Source organism: Cyprinus carpio, chromosome A7, assembly GCF_018340385.1.
Source record: "Cyprinus carpio isolate SPL01 chromosome A7, ASM1834038v1, whole genome shotgun sequence".
Lineage (NCBI taxonomy): Eukaryota > Metazoa > Chordata > Actinopteri > Cypriniformes > Cyprinidae > Cyprinus > Cyprinus carpio.
The window spans coordinates 1,657,159-1,674,866 of NC_056578.1; the positions used below are offsets into that span (position 1 = coordinate 1,657,159).

A 17,708-nucleotide genomic window follows, 5' to 3' on the forward strand; every position below is an offset into this window, starting at 1 on the left:
TCACATACATCAGACAGAAGCCTTTAGCTGTTGTGTCGTGTCTCGAGGTTTTATCAGCATTATAGAGCCAGTGTTGTGTTTTTAAGACGACACTTCATACTTCGAATTTAAAAAACATTTTGAGATTCCTGTAAACCGTTTAATTGTTGCATCTGTTGTAAACAAGAACAGGTCTTGTGTGAACAGCTCTGTAGCAATTTAAAAAAGAATTAAACCCTCAAATGAAGTGTAACATTCATATTTATGAGTAGTGTAAATGTAACATCTGAGAATGAGAATGTATTTTGATTGGATGTGTGATCATTCATGTGATACAGAAGGACAATGATATTTAACTCACCTTTCACAGCGAGAGAAACAGAGCTTGATTGTGATGAGTTTGGTCTTTTATCTCTCTGTCCTCTACACCAGTACTGATCCTGATCAGACTCAGTAGCTCCTCTGATAGTGAGAGTGTCAGTGTTTACAGTGTAACGCTCAGACGTCTGTAACATTACACTGTTGTTTCCTCCTTTATACCACTCATATCTCCACTCATATCTCCAGTCATATGTCAGGTCATTTCTCTGACTCCAGTTACTGTAAGACTCAATCACACACGTCAGATCGACTCTCTCTCCAGTGAATACAGGACTGTCTGGAGTCACAGTCAGTGTAGATCTGGGTGAATCTGTGAAGAAAGAAGACGGAGCTCTTTCAGTGAACTAGTCAGAAACATGATCTAATCATCTGAGTTCCTGTATTTGTGTGACACTGATGTTAAAGAGGAGAGTGATGGTCTCTCCTCGTCTGGTTCACTACAGGTTTAATGTGGTTCAACATTAGATCATCTGAAACAATTATCAGACTTACAGTGAATGTGTTTTGTTTTCTTTAAGTTAATGGTTTTTTATGTTAGGCTGAGAACTTTAGGAGTTTGTAGCTTCAGCGTAAATGTCTCACCTGAATAAATGATCAAATATATAGTACAGAGAGTTTAGGAGGACAATGATATTAAACTCACCCTTCACTGAGAGAGAAACAGCAGAGCTTGATTGTGATGAGACTGATCTTCCATCTATGTGTGCTTTACACCAGTACTGACCCGCATCAGCTGTAATTACTGCTCTGATAGTGAGAGTGTCTCTGTTTACAGTGTAACGCTCAGACGTCGGTAACATTACACTGTAGTATATACCTTTATACCACTCATATCTCCAGTCACTGTCAGACTCAATCACACACTTCAGATTGACTCTCTCTCCAGTGAATACAGGACTGTCTGGAGTCACAGTCAGTGTAGATCTGGGGATATCTGTGAAGGAAGACTAAAACATAAAGTGACTCTTTTTTTTGAAATTTTGTAAATGTTACACAGAACTTAATTCATCTATGCATCCATCCAGTGAAATGACACAGACTTCTTTTTCGTGAAGTTTGCTGGATTTCTCCAGTTTATTTCATTCAGTCCACTTTAACTGTTGCAGCTCTGCAGAGTTTAGCTTCATCATTAATTAAACACACCTGATCCTGCTAATTGTAACGAATCACTGCTCTGAGCCTTGTGTTGAAGAACCAAACACAGCTTTATTAAGGGTAATCTACAGTCCTAATCCAAATAGTAGGTAAAGGGTCAAGACCACGTTTCATGTGAGTTTCACATATTTCTCTTGTGATTTTAACATGTGATTGCACATGTGAAGTTCTTGTGCTTTGCACACAAAGAAGAGTAGAATGATGTATTACTCTCTTATCTGTATGAGCAAAAATGACAGCATATTTTATTTCCACAATTATCAGGAAAAAAAGTGCCAGTGACCCACGACACCTTCGCGTGCTACTAGCTTCCGCACAAACACTCAGTAGTGCACATTTATCAGGTTAATACTAGAGCGAGCAGGGATGTAAAGTTGCTACAACTTACATGTTTTAATTTTCAAATGATACTTTAATTAGGTAAACATTTACCTCCTTCTACAATATTTCTATGATCAAATCATTCACAGAAACCCATTCCCTCTCAGCCAATCACTGTGGGCATAGTTAGTAAACTTGCTGATGTCATCCATAAGAAGGTCACCCTGCCCTTTCTCTCAGTTTAAGATTTCTCCCAAGTCTTTAGTAAAAGTTGGTCTCAGCAGCTTTGTGAATAGGTTTTAAAAGGAAACTCTAAGCTAAAAACTTTTACTGCTCTTTAGGAGAACTCTTAGTGGTAAGATAAAATGTTTTGTGACTACGGGCCCAGGCTTATACAGGGTGAGTTAACAAGGTAAAGAGCAACAGCTGAAAGTAATCAGGCATGATGAGTCCAGGCAATGGGTGATGGGAAAGGAAGTCCATGATAAGAAGACAAAGATGGAAGGAGTGCCCTCTTGTGGCTGTCATAGGCACTCCTGGCAGGTGTGACAATAATCAAGTCCTTCAGGCTTGTTTGAGAGCTACAGGTAACAGGGCTGAAACTAACGGCTGCAGAACTGTGTGGCCTTTCAGGAACTGAGTTTTGCACCCTTGACTAAAACTCTGTCTCTTTCTTTTGACAGCAAGCTCACATTCACATCTGTCTCTGTTGTTTAGTGCAGTAAACACATCTCAAGTCCTGCCTTCCTTTTTTTTTTTTTTTTTTTTTTTTTTTAAATCACTCAGAACACAGAAGATACGATCCTTCACTACCTAATTTTCCTTGTGACTTTAAAATGTGGATGTGAGTTTTAACACTGTTTCACGCTTTCTTCATTTTTCTGAAGAAAACATGCAGGGTTATAGTAACCTACAACTTTCACATGTATCTGATTGACGGATAAACTGTACTGTCTTATTTCATTGTTGCTATTAATATATTTTACCAAATCATTTTCTTCATACATTGTTCCATTAAATCAGTCAGAGCTGAACAATATTATACTTGTGTGCACTGGAGCAACAAATAAATGATCATTAAACAGATGTGAATCTGAAGACTCACCTGATACAGTCAGTGTAACAGCAGCACTGGTGTCTGATCTCTGTGAGTCTGATCTCTCTCCTCTACAGCTGTATTCACCACTGTAAGACACAGATGTGATGGTGTAGACTCTCTCAGTGACGTCTCTGATGACTGAAGCATCTTTAAACCAGCTGTATGTCCACTGAATGTCTCCTGCTCCCTGTATGTCACATGTGAGAGTGACTGTCTCTCCTCTGAACACACGCTGATCTGGAGTCACCTTCACTACAGCTTTTGGTCTCGCTGTATTAATACACATATGAGGAGATATTGATCACCAACAGCATCACTGTATCAGTAACTGTTATGAACTCAAAACCTCCTCATGAGAAAAACACTGCATTGTAGGCAAATAAACATAATAGGACTAGAAAACAATTCACATTTGTTAAATCAAATCACAGTACCTTCAGTGAGTCCAGCGTGGATGAGGAACATCAGCACTAACCCCGAAAAAGAAACACAGATATGATGCATGTTCATTTATTCAACACAATGCAAGTCACTGAAACATGTCTATTTTAGTTTATTTTACATTGACTGAAAGTGTCTTTCTGTGTTTTGATGAGCAACATCAACATCGACACACACAATGACATCACAGGACTCGTGAACTGATGTGAGAGTTGATTCACTGATGGATTCACTGCTGCACAGAGAAGCACTGAGGTTCACAATATACAACAAATTACAATATTCCCATCAATCAATGCGATGTCAATCTCTGTAGTGCTGTCTGTTTAGCTTTTTATTGCTCATTTTGTTTTTATATTTGTTTTGCTCTCTTTTTGTATTTTTGCTTTTCTATACCATACATGTCCCAAATGAATTTGTTTGCTTCCACGGTTTATTTGCTCACTTTTTCATAAAACATGAAAGATGCAATTGAAAATATATCAAATGCAGAATCATGCAATTTTCACGCCAGTAACTATGACATTATCTCATAGTGCATTGTAGTGATTTTGCTTTCACCAACCTAGGGAGGCGAAATAGTGAGTGATGGAGATTCACGTCACAGATGACTTTATGATTTCAGGATCATGTGTCACTGAGTACATCAGATAAGAATGATTGGTGAGATACCTAACTTGAACCTCTTACTGTATTATCAATACAAGGAAGACAAGTTTAATAAAATACATTTTATTAACAAAATATAGACAGGAGTAATCAACTACTGCTGAATAAATAATGAATGAAGAATAATAAAGTGCATCATAATAAAGTGCAACAATAAATGAAAAAGGATTAAAGTGCATTATGCATAAAATGCAAGTGGTTCAGTTGGATGTTGCTATGGCAGAGTTATGTTTTCTTATGAAAAGATAAACTTAAAAATAATAACAATAATAAAGCCTTTCTGGGCTAGAGACTCAGAACTTGGTCAGTCTGCTGTCTGTCTAGGATGGAGACTCTGGACGTGCTGCATCTGTTGTTGTCTTGCTGGATGAACACTCTGAACGCAGGATGTCTCTTTCCTCACAGGCTGGAGACTCAGGATGTGGTCTCTTGATGTCTCTCCCTCACGGGCCAGAGACTCAGACTTACTGTCTCCTACCATGCAGGCTAGAGACTCAGAACCTGAATGTATCTGTTACAGTCTGTAGTGGGCCGCAGGCTCATTTGTATATCTGTTACTGTCTCCTACCATGCAGTCTGGAGACTCAGAACGAGGGAATCTGCTAATGTTTCTCTCCTTACAGGACTGAGACTCAACAAGGAGTGTCTTCTGGAAGGGTACCTTTATCTCTTTCTACTGAGGAGGAGATTGCAGTTTGGCGGTTCTCCATTTTTGTGCTCTGATTGGCTGTTTCCATCAGAGCAGGGGGAACACGGTGAGGACAACCCTTCTTTCCACTTGTGGAACTTATTTGCTTAATCTAAACACACATTAAGAAAACTGTCACTAAAGCTGAAGTATTGTGTCGTCTTCAAGCAAGTTGTCTGTTCTCATTGATAAGGCCACAAATCTGCCATGATTAGCCGATTTTCCACTGTCGGGCCAGTGTGAGCCAGGGCTTAAAATGGGCCAGGCGGGGCTAATAGCCTCGGGCCAGTAGCACGAGGCCAAAATACCACTGCGTTTCCACCGTCGGGCCAGAAGCTCCGCTGCGCTTCACTGAAACCCGCCCATTACACGCCTCTCAGGGACAACGTCATGCAATGCCATCATTTCACCAACAAAGAGAAGTTATCAGAAAACTAATAAAAAAAAATCACTGGAACATGCGGCATCACAAAACGAACACGATAAGAGCGGCCTTTTGTTTGCATGCTTTGTTAAATATTTAAATTCAAAAGCATCAATGTTTTACTATAAGTGATACATTGAGCATAATGAATCAATTTATCAGACTTGAAAATTTGTCACAGAAATAAATATATTTCTATTTAATTTATTTATTTTTGAAAATATATAAAAATAGCCTGCTTATTCGGTCGAGACTGTTTCTGTTTATTTGTAGTCACATACATCAGATTTAAAATTAATGATAATTTCTCTATTTTTATAAAAGCTCCCGAACAAAAACCATTATTATATTTTTATGACATAGGCTACGTGGAGCTAAACTATCGAGACGAGATTTATGATAGATAAAATATGTTACTACACAATTCTGATGGAGAATAAGAAGCTGGCGTCTGATTTCTTTAAATGGTCACATTTTTCATGTTTACTATGGTAACGTTAATACCTAGCGTGCATATTCTTTTGCATCGCTTATAAATATTTCTGCCTTTTATGGTGATTATAATCCACATCGGATCGGATCGAGTTATTTCAAACACTCGCTGCTGACTGAAAGTCAGTTTGAGCTCAATGTATTTTAAAAAGTGTTTAATACTGGTGTTAGCTTTATGAAATATGAAATATTTATGAAATGAGCTACATATTCTCCAGACGCGGAGAAACTCGGCCTTTGTTCATAACCTCTCCTCTAGCCCCAGCTGGCCCGCTTAGGCCCAAGGTTTTCGTCAGGCCAACAATCCCTGGCAGCTGGCCCCGAGGAAGGCACGATCAAGCCCCGGAAGTGACAGTGGAAACGCGACTGGCCCTGGCACGCACTAGCATGCCCCTTTTTGGCCCGACAGTGGAAACGCGGCTATTGTCAACTTGAAAGTGTTCCTGGAGCTGGTGGAGCTGGAGAGCCAAAGGATCGGAGGATATAGAAGTTGCTCTACTTAACTGTTTGGACACTGCAGGCTTCAGTGAAGAGTGGCTTCAAAAGAACTGGGTCTCTTTTGTTTCTGATGGAGACAGTGTCATGTTAAGCAAGAACTTCTGTGTGGCAACCAGGCTGACTGAAGCTTACCTAAAATCTTTTCATGGCACTGCATGAACCACCGTTTGGAACTGACTGTACAGTATCTGATGCTGTGGAAGAGGTTCAAGCAGTCAACCACTTCAGAGCATTCATGAAGATTATCCACAATCTCTACAAAATCCAATCAACAACTTGGAAAAAGCGCCTCTCATTTGAAGGTGAAAGGCTTCATGATCTCAGCATTCTGGATATAGACAACTGGCCATCAGCACCTGGCATACGGCAAGCAGAGGCGCAAGTGAACTGATTTATGAGTTAGATGGTTATTAACTCTTTCCACACCAAACATGGAATTTTCCATTATTTATGAGAAAACACTTCCCTGCCAAAAACGAATATTTCCTGGGTTCCTTACACATCTCCTGATTGAGAGCACAATCTCCCGATCAAAAACACTGACTAGGAAGACGAAGAAACGAGTGAACTCATATGTAAGCAGATGCATATGAAAAATAATGTGATCATCAACAATAACCAGCAAATACAGTAAATGATAACTCCCTAATGTTACCGAGTGAAATGGCGATCCCGGAACTGGTAAAGGTCTGTGAAGCTTTGGGGGTGTTGATGAAAGTGATCTACTGCATCTTTGCTTTGACCATAAAACTGAATATGATCCAGATCAAGTCTTTGATAAAAATGTGATTTTCTCAGTTTTTTTTGCTCAAAAAGTTATTTATTCATACATTTATTTATTTTATTTTTTTATAAAACTTACCTACATTCAAGTATTAATAATAAAGAATGCTTGAAGCTAGAATAAAACTTTTTTTTGTTTGTTTAAAAGTAGAGCTTTGTTCTTTATTTCGATGTATTACATGTTCAGATATTCATACAACAAAATATTCTGGAGGTCTTGAAATATATGTGAAAATGATCGAAAATGCTGGCGGTGGCTGGCAACTTTTTTCAAAAACGCTGGCAGGGAAATAATTAAAGGGATAGTTCACCCAAAAATGAAAATTCTGTCATTAATTACTCACCCTCATGTCGTTCCAAACCCTTATGACCTTCGTTCATCTTCAGAACACAAATTAAGATATTTCAGTTGAAATCTGAGTCTCATAAAATTATGATTGAACCACTGATGTGTCACATGGACTATTTAAACAATGTTCTTACTACATTTCTGGGCCTTGAACGTGGTACTTCCCTTGCTGTCTATGGTGGTTTTTCTTTTTTTTTTTTTTTTTTCTTTCTTTCATTTTTGGGTGAACTATCCCTTTACCACTAAACAGTATAAAATCAGTTCAGTCTCCCCAGCTTGTCTTTGGTTGTTGAAGTCTTGTGTTGCTAATAATAAATTGACATGTTGATAACACATAAGCAATCTTTCAGAATGCTCTCAGTTACATGTATACTGCATGCATTAGTGACTGTGGTGGTGCTTATGGGGTGTCGCTCTGGGACGGGTGAGTATGAGGCTGGGAGGGAATAATTACAGAATACTCACTACAAAAAATTAGACACCACCACTGGTTACTCCACCAAGATCCATTTAAAAAGTAGCAAACCTTTGTTCACTATTGTGGTCAAAGAGGGGCCCCACCAACAACTGGGCCCTGGAATGTTCACTACAACATAAAAATTCACTTTTGTATTAAAATACTTGCAAACACGTTACATGCAGTAATGTGAATGTTTCACACCACTGATTCTTCACTGGAACAAAACAAGCTACAAAACTCCTCAATGAGGTCAAAGTGTTTGAGATACACACAGCCTCACTTCCTGTTCGACGTTGGTACCCTCAACTTAATTATGACTTTACAGTGGCCGCAAAAAGAATTTAGACACTTTATGTGTTTACACATAAAGTATATTTTAAATGAACCAATCTCAGTTCAGTTAAAGTGAACCAGAAAAGAAAACTGCTGCAAGTGACCTCAGTGCTTTTAGTGTTCACAATGTAAACAGACTGATACAACATTTACATCTTTGCAACATTCAAAACAAGTGGCCTTTATTTTAAAGAAATATAGCAAAAGCTCAATTTTCAATTAAAACATTTCACAAAATAAAACATGATAATAAATATGATGTATAATAATTATGTTTTTCAAACGAGTCCAAAGTCTTTCAGGTTGTCATGCAATGGTGGAACATGTTCATATGTTAATGTAATGAACTACAGCTCTGGTTTTTCTGCTAAAAATGACACTGAGACAAACTGGTTAAAAATAAGTGAAAAAGTGTCTCATAAAATAGAAATTAGTTCTTAAATAAGCTTGAGCATCATTTGTTGGCATTTGGTTTGACATGTTGTGTCTAATGCCAGCAGTCCTGGTCCTCGCGACCCCCGCTCTGCACTTTTTGTATGTTTCTCTGATGGCTTCAGCTGTTTATTCTATTCGACTGTAAGTGCCCTGCATATACGTTCCATTTCTCTTGTATTAAAGTGTTCGAGACATGACTATGCAAATCTCATGATTATGGAGGGGGGGGGGGGGGTACAATTAGCATTGAGACTAAAGACACAAACCCTCCTGCACACAGCACAACCTGCTGAAATTCATCTTCAACTGAATACGAATATTAGAAACAGAAAATAGAAGATAGTGTAGAAGATGGGAGCCAAACTCAGTTCCTGGAGGTCTGCAGCCCTGCAAATTTGAGCTGATTTGAGAACTAAAGGTAACAATGTTGAAACACTGGTGGACTGTGACCTTTTAGAAACTGAGTTTTGCACCCCTAGTATAGAATATAATAAAATACTTACAGAGGATTAGAGGCAGTGCACTGGACCCCATACTGACACATTAATAAAATAACTGCTGCCCTGTGTGCTCTTAAACAGACACTTCCTGTGTTTAAAGTGTCATTTCACACCTTAAGAAGAGATGAAAATTCTAAGAAAAAGAGATGCATTCTAAGATATTTAGATTCTTTCCTCTACTTGGAAAGACTTTCACAGAAAAGTTGTTTTAGAATTGTTCTGTTATTTTATTGTTTATGTTATTTTGCAAATTCACACCCACAGCCACACAAGATAAGGACAGTTCAGAAAATAGCAAGTAAAATCACAAGGTGACATCTACTGTAGATTTTTTCATGTAATTTGAGCTATACTTTCAGCTGTAATTTGCAGCTGAACTGCGGTTCGTTCTGGTGAGATTGTGAGTAGCTCTCTGGTCTCGGTTTGTCGGTCAAAAGCCTTGCCTTCATATAGACGACAGTAAGCGGCTGCAGTCAAGACGAGTGAAAAAGAGCTGCAGAGAACAAAGCTGAAGTAAAACCACAACTATCAGCTCAATGCCACCATTCGCTCAATGCTTTTATTAGACCTCTTAAAGAGATAGTTCCCCCAAGATTGAAAATTCTGTCATTAATTACTCACCCTCATGTCGTTTCAAACCTGTAAGACCTTCGTTCATCTTCAGAACACAAATGAATATATTTTTAATGAAATCCAAGAGCTTTCAGACCCTGACAGCAATACAAAAGAAATGTTCAAGGCTCAGAAAGGTAGTAAGGACTGTTAAAATAGTCAATGTGGAGAAAAAATAAAATAAAATAAAAGATGTTAGCATTAGTCACTCAAGATGGCCAAAGACTCAGCTGCTCAAACTGAGATAGGCAGACCATTCCTCCAGCTTGAAACAGTCCAGGTTAAGGTCCATGAGAACACAAGCTTCTGGAGGGTGCATAAATCTGGACTATCATGTTTAGGTACTTTGGTGCAGAGCCAGTGGTTGTTTTGTAGGCAAACATCAGTGCCTTGAATTTGATGCGAGCAGCTATCAGCAGCCAGTGCAAACTGATGAAGAGAGGTGTGATGTGCACTCTGTTATAATATTTGAGAGTAGGTTTGTGTTACACCAGTTTTCATAACGTAGACAGTGCGAGTGTATATCTAACATCTTTGGTGTTTATTTAGCCTCTAATTGATATCCCATAAACATAACCCCTATTCAGACGGTAATTGTTTCTCAGTGCAGAAGTGAGTTCTGAGATCCTACGAACCTGGGAACGCATATGATCACATGAATCTCTGCTATAAATAAAATGTTAAATGCTTGGAATAAAAAAATAATAAATTCATATTAATATCCTATTTAATTAATTATTTACATTTCCTGTTTTAAAATATGAAAAAGACGCGCTGTAGTTGTATAATTATACAGGTTGTAGTTAATAGGGCTACATGTTTTAAAGTTGTATTCCTGTTAATAATGACCCATTTCAAATGTTTACGTGCTTTTCTTCTTGTTCTTAACAGCTCCCGCTCGCTGTAAAATATTGTTCCTGTAAACAGCCTACTTTCCAGCATTTAAAAAAAAAAAAAAAAAAATTCTGACGGCAATGAAATCACACATCTTCACTAACCCCTGTACATGTTGAAAATAATTACTGTCTGAATAGGGCTAACATCTTATCTGGCAACACTGACACTGTGGAACATTTTTGCTTGAGTTTACAGCTTATTTAAATTTGACTTTATTTTCTTTAAAATAAATGTAAGCTTCTGTAATGTTGTTTCAGTATCAGTTACATTACTGCTTGCTTTTAATTCACCAAAAAATTGTCTCAATTTATTTTGAAAAAGACCATGACTAGGACTATAATCTAGCATTCATAAAATGAAATAGACTAATTAAGTTGAAGTAATTTTCCACTGTATGCAAATAATTGAAATGAAAGGTATTGGTATGCTAATTAGACAAACTAGCTAGCTAGCTGGCTAACATCTACAAATAAATTAAAAAATGTTGCCTTTATTTTGTTGCCTTTGTTGTCTGTCAGACTATTTTAGGTATTTCATATGGCTCTTATTTCTCTTTGTTGTATTAAGTACTTATCACTGTAGGCATAGTTGTGGGAGTAGCTCATGTCTGGCTATTTTAACTGATTCACTCATAAAATACCTACAAGGCACTTCAACATACTTGGCTGTATGCCACGTCACTTAAAAACTCTGCAGGAAAGTGGACCTCGAGGGCCAGAGCTGAGAGCCCCTGATGTAGATCATACTGCTACTTTAATATTAAACACTTGCACCTGATGTGGCTGCTGCACAATATTTTTGCTAAAATGTAGTTTGTGGTTTGATGATGAGTACAAAGTAGTGTTTTAGATTCACTGAGCAGCATGTGACACATGACAAGATGTTTGCAAGTTCATTTAATCAGAAATAAACAAGTAAATAAGATAAATAATAATGCTGTATAACTGGTGGCTTGAAGAGATTTAATTGTGTTCATGTTGTATATATGTACAGATCCTAAAACTGCTCATGAACATATCATGATGAATTATAATCTAACATGATCATTTAAGAGCAAATCAACAAATATACACATATCGTCATTTAAATGTGTCTCCAAAAATGAGTGGCCTGTTTCTAAGTTTGTCTTTATTTCAAAGTAATCTTTTGTAAACTGTATAATCCTTCGAGAATTTAATCATTTAACTTTTAACACAGAACTGCTGAACCTCAGATTTGTCTGTGCACACTACAGTCTTGGTAGTGTACTTGACGCTGACGGTGTTGTTGCCTGTGCAGTTGAGTGTAGCGCTCTCTGCTAAACTGAGGTTGATATTCAGCTGTGATCCTTGAGTCTGAGGACTGATCCAGCTGTAGGAGGGACTCGGATCACCAGACGCCACACACCGAAGATGAAACATGCAGATGTTTTCTGATTGCAGCCAGACATAATTGTCCTCAATCTTTACCTCTCTGATGAGACCTGTAGGAGAATAGTATGCTAAATTAATTATGTAAGCATTCTAATGCTTAAGGAAATATTTAATATCGGTTAAATGACCACAAACATATTCAGTGTCAGTTCTTAAATGAGTTGATTTAGAATTTGTTATTTGCATCCTAACAGCATTAACAGAATAAATATCAAACAATTAAACTCACCATGAACATGTAGTACAAAGACTATTGTTTTATATTGAAAAGATTTACTTTCTGCAACAATAGAAAATCTTCCAGAATCCTGGAGTGTAAGGTCTGTTACTGTTACACTAATATTGTTCTTATTCATCTGTAACCTGTTATTAAATAATTCAGAATTCACTTTTTGGAGATCATCATTTGGATACTCAGCAAATATAGTCTGATTATATTTCCACTGCACTTCAAGATCTCTTTTTGGATAATCAGCGATTAATTCCAGGGAGTCTCCAACAGCTTTGTGCACCTCAACATCTGGATCAGCACATGACCCTACAATACAGAACAAACAACAACACATGGTTACAATCTGTCATAAATTCATACCATTTTTTCCCATTCAACAAAAGATAACATGCATTTAATCAACACATTTGATTAAATAAATAAATGTGAGTAAATCATCTGCCCTCTGCTGGCTGGTTAAAGACACTAAGGAAGGGGAGACCTGACACTTTGTGATGGTCATGGTCAACTTTATTATTACCAAGAAAGCAATTTGTTCCAAAGTTAAACCACAAAATAACATATATAGGCTATTTTTATTAGAATTATTCTAAAGCTGGTTGCAACAGAAATAACGCTCCACTGCAGCTGGACACATTCTCTACAGATAAGGCTTGAGGTTCCTGAGCTGAACTCTTTTCTCACAGATGAAACAGTTATGTAAACTACTGTAACTGTCAATGATCATTTGCATGCATTGCATTAAACACATTTTGTTTCATATTTAATAAACATAAACATAACCCCTATTCAGGCGGTAATTGTTTCTCAGTGCAGAAGTGAGTTCTGAGATCCTACGACCCTGGGACACACATGATCACATGATTCTCTGCTGTAAATAAAATGTTAAATGCTTGGAATAAAAATTATTAATCGATATTAAATAATATCCTATTTATTAATTATTGAAATTTCCTGTTTAACATAGGGAATAAAAGATGCACTATAGTTAAGTATAATTATACAGGATGTAGTTAATTGTATATAATAGGGTTACATGTTTTAAAGTTTTATTCCTGTTAATAATGACCCATTTCAAATGTTAACATGCTTTTCTTCTTCTTGTTCTTAACAGCTCCCGCTCGCTGTGAAATATTGTTCCTGTAAACAGCCTACTTTCCAGCATTTCAGAAAAAAATAAAATATTCTGACGGCAATGAAATCACACATCTACACTAACCCCTGTACATGTTGAAAATAATTACTGTCCGAATAGGGCTGTATTTAATTCATTTAATATACTCATATTCATTCCCCATACAGGAATAACTACTGTATTTCTGGAGTCACTCACCTTGGTGAAGGAAAACCAGGAGAACTCCTAAAATGGAGCAGTGGGACTCTTGAAAGATGTTCATGTCCAGACGTTTAGACGACAGACTGAGGGATTCGTGACAGCAGATACACTGAAACAGAAGAGACATAAACAGACTTCCTCACACTAGCATCTTGTGCGAGAGCACAAGCGTTTGATCAACCAGCACAGTGAAACAGAAGAGACTATAACAGGCTTCCTCACACCAACTGCTCTGCGTCTCTCACTTTGTGCATATCTGCACAAATAACAACACACAAAGAGCTTCGGTGACGATACCTTTAAGAAGTGCCTCCTGGAATTTGTGCTTGAGTTTTAGGGGCTTTTTGGTCTAAATTTGTTTGCGCCTCCCACTAGGTTCTAGTGTAAGAGTGCAAGCATTACATCCAACATGTAGGAAGTGAAGGGTAAGCATTTAGATATGCATTACTATAAATGACCAAAGTACTGGCAGCTCATCAGGGAGTCAAAGTGAAATTAAATCCTAAATGGAATAAGGAAGTTTCACTTAGAAATAAGACTCTCTTTGTTAAAGGCCCTGATCTGTGAGAGTCCCTGTTCCTGTTCGAGTTAAACATCCAGCTTCATTCGCTGATGGTGCTGTGAAAGAATAGCAGTGGGTGGTATATAGTGAGCTGGTGAACTACAGAGTAATAAACTCACGTAACCACACATCCTTAACCTTTCTAAACCTTTATTCATGTTTCACTTGTTTTCTCGATGCATCGATTACAAACCCTGACGATGCATATGCATCGATCTTGAAACATGATTTTTGAATCGTGAATCGCCGATCTCGGACATTAATCAATTTAAAACGCTAAGAATCGAATGAATCGCGATTTCAATAGCAATCCAGTGTTTTCAAAATATATACATATTAAATTACTACATGCACAAATTAATGGAGACCTTGAACAGTGTTCGTGCCTCGCATCTATCCTTCACGCACTCCAATATTACCACCCGAGACTGTCACAGGATTGCACTTGCGCTCCGTTCATATCTGACGCAGCTGATGTATCCCAATTCCTTAGCATATCCAAAACCTCAGAACAACTTGATGATGTAACAGAAACTATGGACTCCCTCTTTTCTAGCATTTTAAATACAGTTGCTCGTTTACGCTTAAGGAAGGTTAAGGTAAACAGTCTGACACCGTGGTGTAATGAGCACACTCGCACCCTAAAGAGAGCAGCCCAGAAAATGCAGCGCAGCTGGAGGAAAACAAAACTAGAGGTATTTCATATTGCTTGGAGGGAAAGTAACCTATCTTACAGAAAAGCATTAAAAACTGCTAAATCTGATTACTTTTCGTCTCTTTTAGAAAAAAACAAACATAACCCCAGGTATTTATTCAATACAGTGGCTAAATTAACAAAAAATAAAGCATCAACAATTGTTGACATTTCTCAACATCACAGCAGTAATGACTTTATGAACTACTTTACTTCTAAAGTCGATACTATTAGAGATAAAATTGTAACCATGCAGCCATCAGCTACAGTATCACATCAGACCAGTGCACTATAGATCCCCTGAGGAACAGTTCCACTCATTCTCTACTATAGGAGAGGAAGAATTGTATAAACTTGTTAAATCATCTAAACCAACAACATTTATGTTAGACCCTATTCCATCTAAGCTCCTAAAAGAGGTGCTTCCAGGAGTCATAGATCCTCTTCTGACTATTATTAATTCCTCATTGTTATTAGGGTATGTCCCCAAAACCTTCAAACTGGCTGTTATTAAGCCTCTCATCAAAAAACCACAACTTGACCCCAAAGAACTAGTTAATTATAGACCGATCTCGAATCTCCCTTTTCTTTCCAAGATACTAGAAAAGGTAGTATCCTCACAATTATATTCCTTCTTAGAGAAAAATGGCATCTGTGAGAATTTCCAGTCAGGATTTAGACCATATCATAGTACTTAGACTGCTCTCCTTAGAGTTACAAATGACCTGCTCTTATCATCTGATCGTGGTTGTATCTCTCTATTAGTGCTATTGGATCTTAGTGCTGCGTTCGAAAATATTGACCACAACATTCTTTTGCATAGACTAGAACACTTTGTTGGCATTAATGGAAGTGCAGTAGCATGGTTTAAATCGTACTTATATGACCGACATCAATTTGTAGCAGTGAATGAAGAGGTATCATATCGTTCACAAGTGCAGTGTGGAGTACCGCAAGGCTCAGTACTAGGGCTGTTACTCTTCACGCTTTACATGTTACCCTTGGGAGATATCATCAGGAAACAAGGTGTTAGCTTTCACTGTTATGCTGATGATACTCAGCTCTATATTTCTTCGCGGCCCGGCGAAACATACCGATTTGAAAAACTAATGGAATGCATAGTAGATATAAAAAACTGGATGACGAGCAATTTCTTACTGCTAAATTCTGAAAAATTTGCAACACTGCACTGGCTCCCTATCAAACATCGTATAGATTTTAAAATCTTGCTTATTACTTATAAAGCCCTGAATGGTTTAGCACCTCAGTATTTGAACGAGCTCTTGTTACATTATAGTCCTCCACGTCCGCTCCGTTCTGAAAACTCTGGCAATTTGATAATACCTAGAATATCAAAGTCAACTGCGGGCGGAAGATCCTTTTCCTATTTAGCTCCCAAACTCTGGAATAACCTACCTAACATTGTTCGGGAGGCAGACACACTCTTGCAGTTTAAATCTAGATTAAAGACCCATCTCATTAACCTGGCTTACACATAACATACTAATACACTTCTAATATCCAAATCCGTTAAAGGGTTTTTAGGCTGCATTAATTAGGTAAACCGGAACCGGGAACACTTCCCATAACACCGATGTACTTGCTACATCGTTAGAAGAATGGCATCTACGCTCATATTAGTATTGCTCTCTCTTATTCCGAGGTCACCATAGCCACCAGATCCAGACTGTATCCAAGTCAGAGGGTCACTGCAGTCACCCGGATCCAGTATGTATCCAGCCCAGATGGTGGATCAGCACCTAGAAAGGACCTCTACAGCCCTGAAAGACAGCGGAGACCAGGACTAGAGCCCCAGAGACAGATCCCCTGTAAAGACCTTGTCTCAGACGACCACCGGGACAAGACCACAGGAAACAGATGATTCTTCTGCACAATCTGACTTTGCTGCAGCCTGGAATTGAACTGCTGGTTTCGTCTGGTCAGAGGAGAACTGGCCCCCCAACTGAGCCTGGTTTCTCCCAAGGTTTTTCTCTCCATTCTGTCACTGATGGAGTTTTGGTTCCTTGCCGCTGTCGCCTCTGGCTTGCTTAGTTGGGGACACCTCATTTACAGCGATATCGTTGACACGATCAACAGACTGTGGGATGGATAAAAATATTTGATCAATCTCTGATAATCTCAGATTGCTATGGTCATGCGGGTTTGTTTATGCATTAAACTCGTGGCAAAACTAAACCAAAAAGACTCGAGCTTCATTTTTTATTTTTTTTTTATCTTACAATGACAGTCATTTATTAATTTATGCCAGGAGTTATGTAAATGAAAAATGAAGTCGAGATCGATATGAAACTTGAGTCGTAGACCTCTTTAATGATGTAAGTTATAGTTTATGAAGTGAATTGCATAATTTTACATTAAAACTAGCAGTAACTCTGAACTAATGTGAACAAAGAACGCTTCTGTCCTCCCACAAGTTAATAGATTTTAAACAAACAGTTAATACACATGCAGTTAACCAAATGAAACAATACATATTTTAATGCTATAAAAGTGTGCACATTGAGAGAAATAAACAGCAGGTGTTTACATTTACATTTAATCATTTAGCAGATGCTTTTATCCAAAGCGACTTACAAATGAGAACAATAGAAGCAATCAGACCAAAGAGAGAACAACAAGAGTATACAAGTGACATAACAAGTCTCAGTTAGTCTAGTACAGAACACGTAGCCAGTTTTTTTTTTTTTTTTTTTTTTAGAATATGATAGACAAGAAAAGAAAAGGTAAGTACTAGTATTAGTTGGTTAAGTGCAGGCGAAAAAGATGAGTCTTTAGATGTTTTTTGAAAATGAGTAAAGACTCAGCTGTTCGAATTGAGATCGGGAGGTCATTCCACCAGCTGGGCGCAGTCCAGGAAAAGGTCCGTGAGAGTGATTTTGAAGCTCTTTGGGATTGCACCACAAGACGTCGTTCACTTGCAGAGTGCAAGCTTCTG

The 17,708-nt window shown here is 37.9% G+C and overlaps 2 protein-coding genes across 2 annotated transcripts; both read right to left on the reverse strand.

Moving 5' to 3' along the window:
* Positions 1–209: 209 nt before the first annotated feature.
* Positions 210–9,195, reverse strand: LOC109091131 (carcinoembryonic antigen-related cell adhesion molecule 5-like). Its single transcript, XM_042759255.1, has 4 exons — positions 9,011–9,195; positions 3,370–3,405; positions 2,942–3,205; positions 210–670 (listed from the first exon to the last, which is right to left on the reverse strand). The coding sequence occupies exons 1-4, from the start codon at positions 9,039–9,041 to the stop codon at positions 210–212; spliced, it is 792 nt and encodes a 263-aa protein (XP_042615189.1). The 5' UTR covers positions 9,042–9,195.
* A 2,202-nt stretch (positions 9,196–11,397) lies between these two features.
* Positions 11,398–13,803, reverse strand: LOC122134558 (SLAM family member 5-like). Its single transcript, XM_042759306.1, has 3 exons — positions 13,494–13,803; positions 12,158–12,466; positions 11,398–11,978 (listed from the first exon to the last, which is right to left on the reverse strand). The coding sequence occupies exons 1-3, from the start codon at positions 13,621–13,623 to the stop codon at positions 11,698–11,700; spliced, it is 720 nt and encodes a 239-aa protein (XP_042615240.1). The 5' UTR covers positions 13,624–13,803; the 3' UTR covers positions 11,398–11,697.
* Positions 13,804–17,708: the final 3,905 nt, after the last annotated feature.